At 40.6% G+C, this 19,306-nt stretch overlaps 1 protein-coding gene across 2 annotated transcripts in view; it reads left to right on the forward strand.

The window, feature by feature from the left end:
• Positions 1 to 19,306, forward strand: part of ATAD2B (ATPase family AAA domain containing 2B) — a 120,488-nt gene that overhangs the window by 92,560 nt on the left and 8,622 nt on the right. For both annotated transcript variants that reach the window (XM_080685083.1, XM_080685084.1), the window contains exons 23-25: positions 9,780 to 9,902; positions 14,450 to 14,581; positions 17,397 to 18,080. In XM_080685083.1, coding sequence (XP_080541209.1) covers positions 9,780 to 9,902; positions 14,450 to 14,581; positions 17,397 to 18,080 — 939 coding nt within the window. The remainder of the gene's footprint in view (positions 1 to 9,779; positions 9,903 to 14,449; positions 14,582 to 17,396; positions 18,081 to 19,306) is intronic.

Consider the following 19,306-nt stretch of genomic DNA (forward strand, 5'->3'; position numbering starts at 1 on the left):
TAAAGCCGTGATGGGTAAAGAAGCAGCAGTCATTCATATTATCCAGGATAGAATTTTTTTTTGGTTATTTTTGTGATTAGAATAATATGCTTTTTGTCTTAATCACAAAAATGTGTGATTAGGACAAAAACAAGCATAAATTATGTTGTATCCAAACTGTAAGGTACCAAGAACTACTGAAAACAATGGGCTATATAAAATCTACCAAAGATGGTCTGACCTAAAACACAGGCTATCACCCACATGGACAGGAAGAACCAAGTCCAGTTCCCGATCTAGAGTATAGCACTATGTGCCTCCGTGTTCACACTAACTTATATACAGGTTCCTCAGGGAACAGGGTTTATTTTCCTTTTTTTAAATTTTATTTTTGAGGGCTTAAGATATCATACTTTACACTGCCAAAATACTACTTGCTTTTTATAACAAATCAAAGAGTTAAGAGATGGTTTTAGAAAAAATTAAAATCTTTTTACCAAACCTGTAAAATTCCTCCATTAGAAATAAATAATATTAGCAGTTTGTTGTATATATTTCATTCTTAAACAGAAATAAGCAAGTGTAGAATACGGGTATTATCTTGTGTGTGTTTAAGAACTAGACATTATATATAAATCTGCAACCTAAAGGGTGGCCTCTTTGTTTAGACATCATTATGGGATGGTCTTGTTTTTATCTTGATCCATCGTGGTCACAGAATAGCCTTTTCTGATATTGGTTAAATTTGTTTATGTTTGACAGTGCTAGGCCAGCTCCCAGCTGACAAGGGCCAATATTCTTTTTTTCACTCCAGTGAGAATTCAGTTTCTTTAACAGATGATATACATGTAAGATGTTTTCTGTTTTTTAAAAATTCATTTTTGTTTCAGTTATCTAAAGATATTTAGAATACAGTTTTGCTCTCTGTGTGTATTTAAGGGCAGTGGTTCTCAACTCAGGCCACATGTTAGAATGACCTGGATTTCTCATTTCCATATGACGTGGGTTTTTTGGGAGGCCTAAATTTAGACCATAATAAATCACATATCCTAATAACAAGAGGCAGAATAAAATTTTACACATAGCTGCACTTGGTATCTAATCGTTCTTAAGCTTTCTATTATTTGTTTAGTTTCTTTTTTACTTTCTATTAAATATATCACATAAAAATTTATGAAGATAAAAACAAAGAAGAAAATTAAAGTTACCTCTCCCCTTCCCTACCTCCCTCTCCCTCACTCTCTTTTTCACACTCATTATATATGGAATGCATGCATGCATATTTTTACTAAAATGAAAATATAATTTTTAAAACCTTAGTCATTCATATAATATTTGGTGAAAAGTTTATGAATTTTATATATTTCTACTGCATTATTTAGATCATACAGATGTGCTATAATAGCTAATACCCTATTGTTGGACATACTAGATTCTTTTAGATTTTTCCTGTGATTATAAGATTGATAGATATCTTTATATTGTAATTTTGTACGCATCCCTAATTATTTCCTTAGAATAAATTCCTTAAAGTGAAATTTTTGAATCAAAAAAGATGTATCTTTTGTAGGTCATTTAATCTGGAATCTTAAATTTTTCTCACAATTTCCCACTTCTACCAGCAGTATCACGGCAACTACTAGCCAAAATAGCAATTTTCTTCAGTGTAGATGGCATCTGCAACAGGCTACAGTTTGGGTAGTGAAGAATGGGCTGATGTCAGCCTCACTTGATTCCCTTGCTGGGTCCTTGGTGAGGGACAGCCTTCACAATTGCTGTATGGTTGCCTTGAGCAGTATGTGAGAGCACTGGAGTGCCTACACCCTTAGCCTGTCAGTTTTTGAAGACACAAAGGTTGCTGAAACTGTGTAGCAGGTAATGAGAGCTTGTGCTTTAGGCTTTAATCCCAGATCTGTTGCCTAGTTCTTTAACTTGATCAAGTTAAATCCTGTAAATTTTTGTTCCTTACCTGCAAAATAGGGATACTATAATGTACTTTCCTCATTGGGGTGGTTGTAAGGATTATGTGAGAACATTTATTAGGTTAAACTTTATGAAATCACCATTTTCATATGGTTCAACCTAAATATGCTAAGCCCTTAGCATAGTGCCTGGGATGTGGTAAGTGTTGCATAAAGGTTGGTTCATATTTTTATCCTCATTATCATCATTGTTGTTTAAATTGGTCTTTAATTTTTGTAAATTGGTTTCTTAGTGGATATTGCATACTTGCATTAGAGTGACCCTTTATACTTTATTCTCATTCCATTCTGTGAACCACATGTAAAATTCATTCTTATTTTGGAACAAAAATTTGGGACTGATAGTGAAAAATGAATTTGAGTGGTTAGAGAAAGCCAGTTGAGAAGATCAATCCACAAATATTTCCCCCTGTGTAACTAAATTATAACCACATTGAAATAATATTCCTCTTAAGAAAGAAGCAATGGTTTCTGGTGCATAACAACCTTTTACTATAGAATGCAGTTGTATAATGAAAAAATATGGCTCTCTCAGAGTTGACATGGTACACTTGTAATTTTACTCCTTCACTGTTTTAGATGCAAAAATTTAAAAAGCATGATTTGGTTCTGTTCAGATTATTTCATATCTATAGTCAAGAGGCCTTTTTTTTTTTTTTTTCCCATAGCAATAGAACCACTTGTTATGTATTAGAAAAACAACCTCAGGGTCCGTTGTGTAGCAAGTGGAAATTACATGAATGTTGTATTACTTTTACAAGCTCCCAAGAGTATTTGAAAGCTTACAGTGTTCTGTTTTGCCGAATAGTTAGCCATTTGGGAAAACAACTAGCATATACATAGAAGACAAAAGCCAACCTTTTGAAAGCTATCTATGTTACCTAAGTGTTCACCCAGATTCTCTCCCTTGAGGATGATGTGGACAGAAATGAAATATGTTGGCCAGAGAATTTTAATTTGTAGGTTCAAAGCATGACCAGTATGAAATATTAGACCATAATTATCCTATATAATAAAGGGTTAATATGCAAATTGACCCTCAGACCCTCGCACAAGATGGCTGCCCCCATGTGGTCAAAGATGGCTGCTACCAGATGGCAGGCAGGGGAGGTTAGCTGTGAGCGATCAGGCCAGCAGGGGAGGGCAATTAGGGGTGACTGGGCCGGCAGGGGAGGGCATTTGGGGGCGACCAGGCCAGCAGGGGAGGGCACTTGGGGGTTACTGGGCCAGCAGGGGAGGGAAGTTGGGGACAATCTGGCTGGCAGGAGAGCAGTTAGGCATCAATCAGGCTGGCAGGGGAGTAATTAGGGGGTGATCAGGCTGGCAGGCAGGCGAGCAGTTGGGAGCCAGCAGTCCCTGATTGTGAGTGGGATGCAGGGGGTCCCAGATTGGAGGGGGTGCAGGCTGGGCTGAGGGACAAACCCCCCTCCCCCAGTGTATGAATTTCGTGCACTGGGCCTCTAGTTATCTTATACTAGTAGATGTGATATATGATATTTAACTATTTTTCATTCTTTGTCTTTATGGCATCCTTTCTCTAGCCCTCAAGCACATATCATTATTTAGCTAATTTTGCTGGAATTTTAGCCCTAATCTGTAGTCTTCTCAAAATCTTCTATTTTGGACCAATTACTTAGGAATAAAGTCCACAGATTCACCCTAGCTTTTGGAGCCCTCTATGGGCTGTGCTTCAGCCAAACTCATTAATATTTTCTTTAGTATTTGTAAGTACCATGTACTAGTTACTGAGCTGGATGCTTACAAAACAAAGATGAATATGATAGTCTTGTCTTTTGATATAGAGATATTCAGATCACTAAATACCTATTGAATAATTACTATGTGACAGACATTATGCTGTGTCATGGTATTAGTTTGCTAGGGCTTCCATAACAAAATATCACAGGTGGCTTAAACAATAGATATTTATTTTCTAATAGGTCTGGAGGCCTAATGTCCAAAATCAAGGTGTCTGCAATTTTGTTTTTCCTGAGACTTCTCTCCTTCGCTTGTTGTGTCCTCACATGTTCTTTTCTTTGTGTGCATGCACTCTTGAGTATCCAAATTTCCTCCTCTTATAAGGACACAAATCAGATAGGATTAGGGCCCGCCCATTCATATGACCTTCTTTTACCTTAATTATCTCTTTGAAGGCTCTATTCCAAATACAGTCACATTGTGAGGTACTGGGGTTTAGAGCTTCAACATATGGCTTTTTTTTGGGGGGGGGGTGGCGGGGGGCGGATGGGGACACAATTTAGCCCATAACCATCCCTGCTATCTAAAAACTCACTATTTTATAGTAATGACAAATATTTAACTACTGATAATTATAATAGGAAGACTATTAAGGTATATATAAAGATAGCATCGAGGTGGCTGTTATGAATTTTGTCTTGAGGTGGCAGCAGATGATTGTAATGCAGTTTCATAAGTCTGTATTGGAAATATGTACACAGTGTGAGTGGAGTACAGAGATGAAGGCACTGCCTGGAGATGAATGGATTAGGAGAGGCATTCATCCTAGGCTGAGAGAGGAGGTATATAACTAGGGTACAAAGGTATAGAAGAGGTAATATAGCTGGAGAATGGAGTCCCTGTGGAGGAATGTGGGAAATTCATCCATTTCCCTATAAGCTTGAAAATATAATTACTTCTAAGGATGTTCATTGTAGTTTCCTGTTAGTCGTAGCTAAAATTTAAAGCAACTTAAAATATTCAACAGTAGAGCAATAGTTCTGAAAATTAAGGTGCATCCTACTTTGGATTATTACACAACCATTTAAATTTGGTTTTCAAAGAATGAAGAAAAGAAAAACACAACAAAATATGTGAAAAAACAAGTTTGAAAACATTGGATATCAGGAAACAAAGTAAAGTGATTCCCAGAAGATGAGAAACTAACAAGTTGAGCACTATAGTTGCCTGGAAAGTTTCCAGACTGTGGCACGGGAAGAAAGAACCTAGGCAGAGCCTAGAATTTATCCTTAATAAAAGAGACAGAGCTGGGAATATAAGGAGACCAAAGTAGGCAAAGTTTTCAAGGCAAAGTACCAGAAAGAAGAAAGCTGTGTGGAGAGAGCACTTTGGAGTTCTGCAAAGATCCTCCTCCTGGCATGAGTTAAACTCTGATCAGTGTACACATGTGAGGAAACTGCCCAAGACCAGAGAAAGAAAGGGGATGTTCTTTGAAGCTCACCCGGGCTGGTAATAGTACAGCAAATAGAGCTAGTAGGCCAACAAGGAGATCAAATCTATAATAATAAAGGCGTAATGTGCTAATTAGACCGGACATCCTTCCGGACCACCTTCTGGATGAAGCCGTGGCTGTGAGGGAAGCCCGGGTCTTAGGTGCCTGTTGGTGGCCGGAGGGAAGCCCGGGTCCCAGTTGCCAGAGGGAAGCCCGGGTCCTGGGTGCCAGAGGGAAGCTGGTGCCAGCAGCTGGGTGAAGGAAGGCCTACTCTTGCACAAATTTTGTGCATCGGCCCTCTAGTGAGTAAAAAAAAAAAAAAAAAAAAAAAAAAAAAAATATATATATATATATATATATATATATATATATATATATATATATATATATATTTGGGATATATATAATCCCAAAGAAGCGAAAAGAAAGAAAGAAAAGGAATAAATAACCAAATAGATAATCACATAAATGACATTAACAGTAAATGGTCTAGGCACATCCAAGATGGTGGCAGAGTAGATGGATGTTACACTCACCTTTTCCCAGGGCCAAACTGTAATTATAGATAAAATGTAGAATAATCAACCTGAATAACCAGCTGAAGACTAGCTGCAGAAAAGTCTTATCAAGGATTTACAGAAGAAGCCATATTGAGACTGGTAGGAAGGGTGGAGATATGAAAAGGACTGGTCCTGCTCCCATTGGCAGCAGCTGAGATACCGGAGGGCTATCTCAGCTGCAAAGATTCCCCTGGGGGAGTGTGGGGTCTCAACCCCAAGCCGGGTTCCCCAGCCCGGAGCACCAGAGCTGGGAAGAGGTGGCCAGGTAACATCTGGCTGTGAAAATCATTTGGGATTCTGTCTGCCAGGGACAGACAGCAATCTGCTAGAGACATAGGCAACCTCTTAAAAGACTAAAGCACAAAATTTAATATGCAGCCATCACCCCGGGCTTTGGCAGAGGAAGGGCAAAGTGGACTAGAGTCACATGAGGAGATACCGGGGTATGTGGCTTTGGGGAGAGACCTGAAGGGACAGCTGTCAGGACCCCTGTGCCTACTCCCTCTCCCACACCACAGGCACCAGCAAATTGGACAATCTGGACAAAATGGGTAAATTCCTAGAAACATAATTTTCCAAAACTAAATCAGGGAGAATTAGAAAATCTGAATAGACACATTACAACTAGTGAAACCGAAGCAGTAATAAAAAACTCATAAGCAACAAAAGTCCTGGACTAGATGGCTTCACAGTTCAATTTTACCAAACATTCAAAGAAGAACTAACACCTGCCCTTCTCAAACTATTCCAAAAAATTCAAGAGGAGGGAAGAGTCCTAAGCTCTTTTTACAAGGCCAGCCTTATCCTAATTCTAAAACCAGATAAAGTCACTACAAAGAAAGAAAATTATAGGCCAATATCCCTGATGAACATAGATGCTAAAATCATCAACAAAATATTAGTAAACCAGATCCAGTAGTATGTTAAAAAGATCATACACAATGATCAAGTGGAATTTATTCCGAGGATGCAAGGTTGGTAAAGTATTCGCAACTCAATAAACATGATATACCACATAAACAAAATGAAGGATAAAAGCACATGATCATATCAATAAATGCAGAAAAGCATTCGATAAAAGCCAGTACCCACTTATGATAAAAACTCTCAGCAAAGTGGGACTAGAAGGAACATTAACTCAGTGTAATAAAGGCCATATATGGGACAGACCCGCAGGTAACATACAGGTCAGCAGGGGAGGGCAGTTAGGAGTAACCGGGCTGGCAGGGGAGGGCAGTTAGGGGGGACCAGGCCTCCAGGGGAGGGCAGTTGGGGGCAACCATGCCTGCAGGGGAGGGCAGTGGGGGTGACCAGGCCAGCAGGGGAGAGCAGTTAGGGGAGACCAGGCCAGCAGGGGAGGGCAGTTAGGGTTGACTGGGCCTGCAGGGGAGGGCAGTTGGGAGGGACCAGGCCTGCAGGGGAAGGCAGTTAGGGCCGACCAGGCCAGCAAGGGAGGGCAGTTGGGGGTGACCAGGCCTGCAGGGGAGAACAGTTAGGGGCGACTACGCCAGCAGGGGAGGGCAGTTAGGGGCAATTGGCCTGGCAGGGGAGCAGTTAGGCATCGATCAGGCTGGCAGGGAAGTGGTTAGGGGGTGATAGGGCTGGCAGGCAGAAGCAGTTAGGGGCAATCAGGCTGGCAGGCAGGCGAGCGGTTGGGAGCCAGCAGTCCTGGATTGTGAGAGGGCAGTTGGGCATCCCTCGAGGGGTCCCAGATTGGAGACGGTGCAGGCTGGGCTGAGGGACACGCGCCCCCTTGCACGAATTTCGTGCACCGGGCCTCTAGTGGTTATATAAATACCAATGTAGATTTCAGACCAAAGAATATTATCTGGGATAAAGAGGATTATTTCATAATCATCAAGTAGACATAACAGGTGCAAACATTTGTGCCTCTGATAACAGAGCCTTAAACTTTATTAAGCAAAAACTGACAGAACTGCAAAGAGATATATATATATATATATATATATATATATATATATATATATATATATATATAGAGAGAGAGAGAGAGAGAGAGAGAGAGAGAGAGAGAGAGAGACAATTAAACACTGATGTCTTTTGAAGATGCTCATCTAAGTCATGTTACTTTCCTCCTCAGATATTTTCAATGACTTTTCATTGCTCTTAGGATAAAATCTGAAAGCCTTTAAATATGACCAGATTCCTGTTTGCTTCTTGCTTATTGTGTTCTAAGTACACAGGGTATCTTTTATTTTCTTGAAATATCTGAGATCTTTTTACTCCAGAACTTTCTCACATAGTATTTTCTGAACCTGCCCCTGGTTATTCTCTGCTCTGTCAGTGGCTGCTCCAATGTATGCTTGTCTCAGCTTAAATGCCACTGTTTCAGAGAGTCTCTTCCTGACCTGTCCAATCTCAGTTGGCACCCACACCAATACCCTATAGGTTTTTATCGTAGCTGTTACGCAGGGTTTTGGGGTGGGAATGGGGGTGGTGTTTATATGTGTGTCTGAGAGATTACTTGGTTAATGTCTCCTTTCTGTACTAGTCCGAAAAGCTCTTGGAAAGTGGAGAAATGTCTGCTTTGTTCACCACTGTGTAGCTGTCACATGATTTAGTTCCTGGTACAGTTGATAGTATTTATTGAATGAATGTTTAGATAAATGTACGGAAGGAAATACACCAGTGGTTGCCTTTTGAGTATTGCATGTTTGTTTTTGTAAAATTTCCATAATGAACTATGACTTTCTAATAAGAAAATTATCCTATATAATAAAAGGGTAATATGCAAATAGACCAAATGGCGGAACGACCGGTTGCTATGATGCGCACTGACCACCAGGGGCCAGATGCCCAATGCAGGAGCTGCCCCCTGGTGGTTAGTGTGCTCCCACAGGGGGAGCGCCACTCAGCCACAAGCCAGGCTGAAGGCTGGCAAGTGCAGCAGCCCTCCTCCACCGCAGTGCTAAGGATGTCCATCAGTCGAACATCCCCCGAGGGCTCCTGGTCTGCGAAAGGGCGCAGGACGGGCTAAGGAGACCCCCCCCCCCCCAGTGCACGAATGTTGTGCACTGGGCCTCTAGTAAATAAAATGTCTTTATACTTTTTGTTTTTACTAGAAATGAAAAGGCAGATGTTATTTTGAGATTTTGGGTTCTAGTTTTTGATACTGTTACAAAATAAGTGTCTTTGCTATATTTACTTGGCTTCTAATATCTCAGAGCTACAAGCTCTAGGTGGCACTGTTTACATTGTTTTGCTTATGAATGAGGATTTCCGGATTAGTGTAAAACTGAGAACCTTCTTTTAGTACCAGTTTTAGGTATAGCTTACCTACCTACAAGGGAGTATGTACTTCTCTCCTGGATCTACCTACAATTTTTATACCATCTTACATTCTTTAGCTTAGAGTGACTTGCTGTATTTGTCTATTTCTGTCACAGTTTTTAAAGATCACCCTTACTTAGGGTTATTATATTCTCCAGCACAGTTTTGACCAGTTTTCACTTATGAAGAAAATTATGTAAGAATATCTGAATTCTCAGCAGGGGTGGGAAATGATTTTTCTGCCAAGGGCCATTTGGATATTTACAACATCATTCTCGGGCCATACAAAATTATCAGTTTAAAAAATTAGCCTGCTGTATTTGCTCAAACATTTAATTAACTCTCCCGAATGCCTCAGCAGGGCCAGACCAACTGATTTTGCGGGCCTTACACGGCCTGCAGGCCGGATGTTCCCCACTCCTGATAAGGGAACGCTGGTGCTGGGCATATGGTGAATACCCTAAATCTTTTAAAAATTTTTACTGAAAATCATACATTTAAAAGTCAAATATGTAAAATGAAGCCTTATATCTTTGAGGCAATGACTTGTTAAATAGACTTAGTACTTTGAAATTCTAAAAGTATAGTTTTCAGAGAATTATTAACTTGAGTAGCTTATTATGTTTATATTTTACTCTTCATTTAAATAAACTTCTCACCTGGAAATGCTTTTTACACTGTTATTTAAATGTTCGTATTCCTTCTCTTTTCAAAATGCCCTTATTTAATGTTATTTCATTTGTAGATGTAATAAATGTATACCAACTTTTTTAACAGATAAAATAATTAGACACAGGGCTTGTACCCTGAAGGACACTGCACATGCCATCATTGCAGCTGAACTGGATCCAGAATTTAATAAACTCTGTGAAGAAATTAAGGAAGCAAGAATAAAAAGAGGTAAGCTATTAGAAATGAACTTGCTGCTAAAGATGCGTCATTGACTATCACTGAATGTTGTTTCTTTAGGGTACCTGCTATTGTGAAAAAATGTATTTTGAGGCACAGTTTTTACTTAATTTCTGATACTGATATGTGTCATGCAAATTCTCAGATATTTAAAAACTTTACTTACTGTGAAAGTTTTAGCGCAACAGCGCAAATTGCTGAAATGAAGTGCTTTGTACTGAAATTTCTTTTGCAGGAATTTATCTTTGTTAATTATTGATTTCTGTTCTTAATGGTTTTCATACCTGAAGAGGGTTGATTTTTCATGAGTTTATACCCAATACTGGTACTTTTTGTCCTATTGAAGTTTATGGACAATTTTGTTAATATAAACAAGAATTAGTGAATGTGGTTTGTTCATTCACTAAAAAATCCTGTCTTTGAGGAACTCACACTTCAGTCGGAGAAAGAGTGAAATGTAAAACAAATGAAGTGCAGTGTGGTGTATGCACTTGTTGAAGTGTGCTCACAGCACAGGGCCGAGACCTCTGGGTAGGGGACCAAGCATTTTGATCAGAGTTTGGGGAAGGAAATAGTGTTGTCTCTAGTGGAGTAGGGAAAGGTGGTGGTGACAGAGGAGGAGGAGGTATTTTTAAGCACAGCAAACAGTAGCTTGTATGAAAGCACAGAGATGTGAAATCATGTGGTATATTAGAAGAACTGCAAACTGTTTGGTATTGCTGAAGATGTACAGAGTTGTGAGAATTAGAGCTCAAGAGGTGGGCTGGGTCCAGGGCACTGAAATAATGAAGCAACTTTTCTTCTACTTCCTTAGAGCCCTTTCCTGGCCACCTAATCTCATTAGGCCCTGGTCATCATTAGCACTTGGGATTTTGTTGTTGTTGTCTCTTCTTCCTTATTTAGTGCTGGGAATGTCATGCTTATAGCTCTACTGCAGTCTCCAGAGCTGTGTCTGATACGCAACAGGTTATAAATACTTGAATGAATCGATGCCATGCTGAGGACCTTGGGCTTTATCCTATAGACCAGTGTTTTTCAAAATGGTGTGTCTATTACCTACATTGGCTTGGTCCTAGTAAATTAAGTTCTCAGAGAGTAGTAAGGTTGAGAGCTCAGCACTTGAACAACTATTCAAGAGATTTCTTTATACACTAAAGTTTGAGAACCATTGCCATAGTCAGTAGGAGTCATTGAAGTATTTTAAGCAGCGGAATGAATTGGTAAATTGCTTTGGCAGCAGGAAATAGCAAGGGCTCAGTATGAAGGGTAGGGAGATGAGAGACCAGTTAAGAAACTGTTGGAGCCAGTTTAGAAAACAGTTTGGCAGTTCTAAAAAGTTAAACATAACATTTACCATATGACCCAGTGATTCTACTCCTAGGAATCTACTCTAGAGCAATGAAAACATATGTCCACATAAAGACTTACACACGAATGTTCATAGCAGCATTATTCACAGCAACTAAAATCTGGAAACAACCCAAAGTCTGTCAGCTGGTGAATGGGTAAGCAAAATAGGGTGTCGTACAATGGCATACTGCTCGGCCATAAAAAGGAACAAAGTACTGATACATGCTACAACATAGGTGAACTACAGAAACATTCGTTAAGTGAAACAGTTCAGTCAGAAAAGACCACATATTGTACGATTCCATTTATATGAAATGCTCAAAAAAGGCAAGCCATAGAGACAAAACGTGGATTAGTGGTTGTCTGGGATAGTTAGCTAAAATTGGGTTGCTGTGGTGATTGCACAGTGCTGTAAATTTACTAAAAATCATTTAACTGTATGCTTAAAATGAGTGGTTTTTATGTTATGTAAATTGAACCTTAAAACTGTTGTGAGTAAAAGCTTTTGGAGTAGTTCAGAGTTTTAATTAGTGAAATGGGGATGAGGATAGAATTAATATGAGATGTGGCTGCAGGGGTGAAGGGCAGGAAGAGTCAAAATTGGCCATGTTACTGGTTTAATGACTTAGTAGATGCTAATACCACCAATCCTATCTAATAAAAGAGTAATATGCAAATTAACCATCACTCTGCTACACCCACAAGCCATGCCCACCAGCCAATCAGGAGTGAATATGCAAATAAACCTAACCAAGATGGCTACAGCCACAGAGAGCAGGAGGGAGGCTTGGGTTTCCCCGGCAATGGAGGAAGCCAAGCTTTCCGCCTGCCCTTGCTGGCCTAGGCCTCCACTCAAGGCTACAAAGTTTCAATGATAGAAGATACATAAAACCAAACAGAAATGGCGGCAGCCACGGAGCTGGAAAGAGCAGGAGGCTAGGGTTGCCCCCGGCGATGGAGGAAGCCAAGCTTTCCGCACACCCTGGCCGGCCCAGGCCTCCACTTAAGGCTACAAAGTTTCAATTATAGAAGATAAATAAATCCCAACAGAAAAGGCTGCCGCCACGGAGCAAGCAGAAGGCTTGGCCCCGCTCCAGGCTACAAAGTTTCAATTGTAGAAGATAATAAACCCCAGATCCCACTTGGGTCACCAGGGGGCGTGGCCAGCCTGCAAACCACCACAGGCCCCTCACCCAGGCCGCCCCATGCCCCAAGGGAACCCCCACCCTGATTCGGGACACCCTTCAGGGCAAACCAGCTGGCTCCCACCTGTGCACCAGGCCTCTATCCTATCTAATAAAAAAGTAATATGCAGATTGACCATCACTCCAACACACAAGATGGCTGCCCCCATGTGGTCAAAGATCCTGCCCCCATGTAGACACAAGATGGCCACCACAAGTGGCCAGCAAGGGAGGGTGGTTGGGAGGGACCAGGCCTGCAAGGTAGGGCAGTTGTGGGCGATCAAGCCAGCAGGGGAGGGCAGTTGGGAGGGACCAGGCCTGCAAGGGAGGGCAGTTGGGGGCGATCAAGCCAGCAGGGGAGGGCAGTTGGGAGGGACCAGGCCTGCAAGGGAGGGCAGTTGGGGGCGATCAAGCCAGCAGAGGAGAGCTGTTAGGGGTGACTAAGCCGGCAGAGGAGGGAAGTTGGGGGCGACCAGGCCTGCAGGGAAAGGCAGTTGGGAGGGACCCAGGCCTGCAGGGGAGAGAAGTTGGGGGGACCATGCCTGCAGGGGAGGGCAGTTAGGGGTGACCAGGCCTGCAGGGGAGGGCAGTTAGGGGCAAACAGGCTGGCAGGGGAGCAGTTAGGCATCAATCAGGCTGGCAGGGGAGTGGTTAGGGGGTGATCAGGCTGGCAGGCAGAAGCGGTTAGGGGCAATCAGGAAGGCAGGCAGGTGAGCAGTTGGGAGCCAGCAGTCCTGGATTGTGAGAGGGATGTCCCAGATTGGAAAGGGTGCAGGCTGGGCTGAGGGACAACCCCCTCCCCTGTGCGTGAATTTTGTGCACCAGTCCTCTAGTAGAGATATAAGAAGGAACAGGTGTTTTTGTTGGGAAAGATATTTGACATGACTTTAGAATATCCAGTTGGAGATATCAAATAGGCAGTTGGATATACAGATTAGAAAAGCTCAAGAGATGTTTGGGCTAAAGATGTGGATTTGGGAATATATACATATAAAAGGCTAATGTGCAAAGTGTCCCTTCGGAAATTTGACTGGGAGACCAGGAGTTTGATCGCTTGCTATGATGTACGCTGACCACCAGGGTGTGTTGTGGAATGAAGGAAGGTCCAGCCAGCAGCCGGGGAAAGGAGGCCCCAGCTGGCAGCCGGCAGCTGGGGAAGGAAAGCCCCAGGGACCCTACCTGTGCATGAATTTTGTGCACTGGGCCTCCAGTTATTATATAATGGTAGTAGAAGCTGAAGGTGGAAGGTGTTGTGGAAGGTGTTGATTAGAGTGAGAATTCCAGAGACAACCCTGGCAAACATCAACATTTAAGGATCACATAGAACAAAGAAATCTAGTGAAAATTGAGATGGAATGGTTACTCTTATGAATATCAGTGCGGGTGATAGGCAGCTAATGTCAGATGGTAACAGTTCATGTGAATGGGGTTTACTGGCCCCAAAACACACATTCTAAGATGGCAGAAATCATAACTTTTATTTATTTTTTTTTAAAAAATATATTTTATTGATTTTTTACAGAGTGGAAGGGAGAGGGATAAAGAGTTAGAAACATCGATGAGAGAGAAACATCGATCAGCTGCCTCCTGCACACCTCCTACTGGGGATGTGCCCGCAACCAAGGTACATGCCCTTGACTGGAATCGAACCTGGGACCTTTCAGTCTGCAGGCTGATGCTCTATCCACTGAGCCAAACCGGTTAGGGCAGAAATCATAACTTTTAGACATTATATAATCTTATTGCCCCACAGTCATAAAAATGTGAAATGTCGCTTTTTAAGTGTAAGAATCGCCTGCCAAGTTATTTTATTTTTATGATTTTATATCAAGTTTCCTTCCCATTTTAAAACAAAAGATAGTATTTTCATCCAAATTACCAACTGTCCAAGTATAATTAATGACTTTAAAACTCGGTTCTGTATTTCAGATGATTTTTTTTAAGCCCTGTTGGTTTATTTAGCTAGGAATATTTAAATAGGTGTTGCTTATCTTCTGCTTGCAGGCTTATCGGTAACAGCAGAACAAATAAATCCTCACGGTACTGGAACTCGGAAGACAGAAACTAGAGTTGAAGAGGCATTTCGGCACAAACAAAGAAATCCAATGGATGCCTGGCACAACTCTGCAAATAAATGTGCGTGTATTTGAGATCATGTTATCCAGTGGTGGGAACAACTGAGAGTGATGCGGATTTCTTAGGCACTGGGTACACAAAGCAAAGCGCTGCTGTTTTCCCACGGCTCTTTTAATCGTCTCTCTTTTCAGAGGTGAAGAGCTTGTGGGGTAAGAGGCTGAATCAGAAGTATGTTTCTTTAGCCTTACTTGCTTTTTGCCATCCCTATTCAGTACTTGCTGTTGTAATTGGACTAGTTTTGAATATTTTTAGTTCTAAACTTTGGTATTTGGATAGAAATGTGGAGCCAATAGATTTTTTATCCATCCATCTGCAACCCCAGCTCCTTGCTGTATGCTATGCAGGATGTTGTCTTTATGGTGGAAAATGGAAACTGGCCGAAGAGAGTGGCTGATTTGACAGCAGGAAGTTGAGAGGATATTTTGTGCTCAGTTTGAAAAATTGGTACAACCTTCTTTAGTTTTGTTCGTGATATATTTTTAGAGATGGAATAGTCAGTGTTTAGGTTTTCATTTTTTCTTATTCATGGTGACCTAAAAAAAAATTCTAAATGACATGTTAATTAACATAGCATCTTTCTAATACAGTCCTGATGTTTCACTGAAGATAGCCATCCTTGGACGACCTATGCTGTTCTTCTGGTGTAAAGGTGTAATACTGCTCCATCTGTCAGGAAAGCTGGCCATAATATGTTCTTTCACGAGTGGCATTGCATTTGAATGAATGGGCCATACCTATCTTTCAGCTTGTCCTCTTTGAGATAAGGCATTCATATATGAGAAAATTTGAAGGACTTAGTGGTACATTTAGTTTCATGAATATGATTAAAGTTATTTGGCCTAGTTATACCTGGATTATGTAACACAACACTCCAATTTAAAATTTAAAGTCCTTTACATTCTCTGCACCTAATACAAATATTTATTAACTAAAACAGTTTTAAATTCTTTTGAATATTAAAATGTTACTTTAAGCCAGTGGTTGCCAACCTTTTGTACCTCACGGACCACCAGTGGTCCGCAGACCACCCACCGATTGGCGACCACTGCTTTAAGCTGCAATTTTTGTTTTTTCTCACCAGTAGATGGCATATGTGACTCACCATTTGTCTGTTTTACATTAACTTACCTAAGTCATAAATCTAAATGTCTAAGGCAGAGTTGCTTTTCTAAGGTCTTAGTTTTGGAAACAAGCTCAGAGATTCTATAAAAATTGACTCTAAAGATTGTGCCTCTGAATGAGCTTTTCACACACAGCATCCCTGAAAAAGGAAATAGTATAAGTGTATACGCCTACCACATGCCAGGGGCAATGGAGATTAGCAGTGACTAAAACAAAAATCCCTATTCTTATAGAGCTTATATTTCTCTTATTTTACTAAAACCATGCTAACTGTTAGAAGTAATTATATAAGGAGGGGGAAATTTTCTCTAGTTTGACCTCCCCCCAAATGAGAATATTTTCTCTGTTCTTAGCTGAGATGAAAGCGCTAGCAGTGAATTTCCTTCCATAGGGCTTCTGGCCTTTGCTTAGTGTACCTCATACATATCAAGTAATTGGGCTGGCTCTTGATTGAGCATAGGTCAGCTTCTTGCTCTGGAGTTCCATGGCTTAATGAGGAAAGAAGAGGGGAAACATCAGTATTTTTGGTTACATGGTTGGAGAATAAGTGAGGCCACAATGTCAGGAGTAACTTGTTAGGTAATAAAGACCTAATAGTTTAGAGCAGGGGTGGGGAACCTTTTATAGCCTAGGGAAAAAAATGATTATTTTTACCCTGATGGCTTTCAACCAACTAATATTTAGAATTTGGTGTTAGACACCAGAAGCGACAGGTATGGTGTCCAGTTTAACTAGTTTATATTTAATAATGTTTATATTTAATTTTTAATGCATCTGTCCCAAATTGCAAAATAAGAGTTAACTTTTTGCTTATTTAAGGGACAGTGGGATAGACTTGCATATATGGGAAATGAAAGATTCCTGGGTCCATCGTTACCTGGAAGGACCAGCTGTCTACTCAGAAAGCACATGATAGTTTCTAGCATCTAAGTATAGCCCCTACAACTTTGGTAGGTCTTTCTTTTCACATAACTGACCAAACATTTATTTTCAATGTTTTGTTAGTGTTGTTGTTGCCACCTTGATAGCAGAAGGCTTAATTTTTCTGCATATTTTCAGATAACTTTGCAAGAAATTGGTGCTGCTAGGAGAACCGTTTGTGGTAGAGGAGGCTAATAGTTGGCAATCTGGATTGATCATATAACCTTCATGGGGCTTCTATCCATGACCATATTAACTGTGGGTTTTTCTGTCTTCTGAAGTAGAGGCAGTGGAGAGGTTTTTTTTGGAGATACCTATAACTATTCTATCTTGACATACTGGATCATGCTTTATTTCTTCTCATGGCAAAGTATGCACCTTCCTGGTGGAAATCTAAAACTGGCACCCCAAATCTTCCAGGCAGACTGGGAGTGTGGTCTGTTTCTAAATGTGTATATCATATTCTGGGCTCCTGGATGTTAGGAATTAGGAACAGCTATTAAGTGGAATCTAGAGTGATAGAAAAAAAATTAATGCTGGGTGGTAAATAGGAAATAAGTTTAACAGATTTTTATTCCTCAGTTCATTCCTGACTTCATATCCATTCTACTTGTAGTTCTGAGGATTAGTCAGGGAGAGTGTCAAGTAGTTTTTGCTTGTGTGTCACACTGGTATGGGTTTACTTTCTTTGGGGTCTTAGTTAATATGCATTTGTAAAACAAGTATTGCATTCCAAGTTCTACATATATATTTTTTCTTCCTTGTAAAATAGTTCGAGTTCGGAGAAAATCGAGGCGGCGATCACAGTGGGGTAAAGGAATTATTAAGAAAAGGAAAGTCAATAATTTAAAAAAAGATGAAGAGGACGCCAAATTTGCAGACTATGAGAATCATACGGAGGGCAGGAAATTGCTAGAGAATGGAGAATTTGAGGTAAGCACTGACTGCCATGAAGAAAATGGAGAGGAGACTGGAGACTTGTCTATGACTAATGATGAATCATCATGTGACATCATGGACATGGACCAGGGGCAGAGGCTTAACAGTGGAGCGGGCACAAAAGAGAACTTTGCATCTACCGAAGAGGAAAGTTCCAACGAGTCTCTCCTCGTCCACAGCAGCAGTTCTCTAAATCCAGGACAGACTTCTGGGAAAGAGCCTTTCCTTAAAGGAAGTTGTCTCAATGGCGAGGCCTCCACTGACAGTTTCGAAGGAGTCCCAGCTCTGGAGTGTCAGAACGGCAAAGCCGAAGTAGTTCCTTTCTGTAGTAATGGGGATAAATGTAGCTCTGAACAGAAGATTCTTCTGGAGGACCAGTCGAAAGAGAAACCAGAAGCTTCTAATGAAAATCATGGAGATGATCCTGAGAAACTAGAAGCACTGGAATGTAGCAATAATGAGAAGTTAGAACCTGGTCCCGATGTGGAGGTTAAAGACCCAGAACTGGATAAAGAAGGTAGAGATAATATTTTAATAAATCTTCTGAAGTTTTAAACTCCAGAGTTAATTAATTGCATATTTTGTCTAGCCCTCAGTAACAATGGTTGCCAAATAACTATACCCCTTTGAAAATCTGTTAAAGTTTTCTAGTTTCTAGTTTTCCTATAAAAGTATGCACATACATACTAAATTTTGGTGAACATTTCAAAAGGTTTATGTTCCAGAATGCTTTGCTTTCCTGGCCGCTTACACTTCTGGCTCCCATCTGATTATCATCCCTATTCTAATGGATTTATGACTAAAAGTTGAATACATCCACAGGTGTTAAGAAGATGGTGTTCTAACAAAAGAATTACTGGGATGGGGTGCGGGTGGGGTGGTCTGAGATGACTTAGGTACTACAGCAGTGTGGTATATTCAAGTCGTGTAGACCACATTAAATTATCACTCCTGTTCATTATAATCATGTGATTGAGCTAGGTACTTATATGCTCTTCACTTTTTAAATGAAACTTGAGAATGGTGTCACTGCAGCGACCACAGATGACATGTATATTAATTGCCTCTCCTGGTACCTGGCATGTTCTGAGGAGTATTCATTCCAGGTAGTATTCTTTCATCACTGGTAGTTGAATCTGAGGGATGTTTAGCCTAAGAGACTTCATTGCTTTGTAGGGCCAGTGGTAGAGGAAGGTAGCAGAACTCTTACTGTCAAATTTGCCTTGTTCTCCCAGCAAGAGCACTCTGCCAGCTCCTGCCCTCCTATGGCTGTGTAACTTTTCAGAAGAAGCAGAAATGGGGAGTTGAGGACCTCTAGCCCTACTTTGTTTATCCTTGTTCTTTAGCCTGTTGTGGGATGGGGTGAGTTAGAGATCTATACAATCCCATATACATTTTCTTCTTATATGAGGCTGTCTTGAAATTTTGTCTAAAAATTTTGCTAAGTTGTGTGGAATATACACTTTAGCCTGGGATTTGTATTAAGTGGAAAAGGTTTTGCTGACAGTTTTTTGAGCCCTCTAGCAGAATCAGGAAGTAGGAAGATATTACTCAAAGTCTTAGAATTCTTTTAATGGACAGAGATGTACTGTTCTTAAATATTATTCTTAAATAATTTTTTCTTCTATATTTAATAATAGAAAATAGTTTTAAAATCTGTATTTATTCTAGGCTGTCATATAGACAGAACTTAAAAAAATGTGTTAAGCTAAGGTTAAGTAATGAATGGGACAGAGTGGAAAA

Source organism: Plecotus auritus (genome assembly GCF_963455305.1).
Source record: "Plecotus auritus genome assembly, chromosome: 8".
NCBI classification, from domain to species: domain Eukaryota; kingdom Metazoa; phylum Chordata; class Mammalia; order Chiroptera; family Vespertilionidae; genus Plecotus; species Plecotus auritus.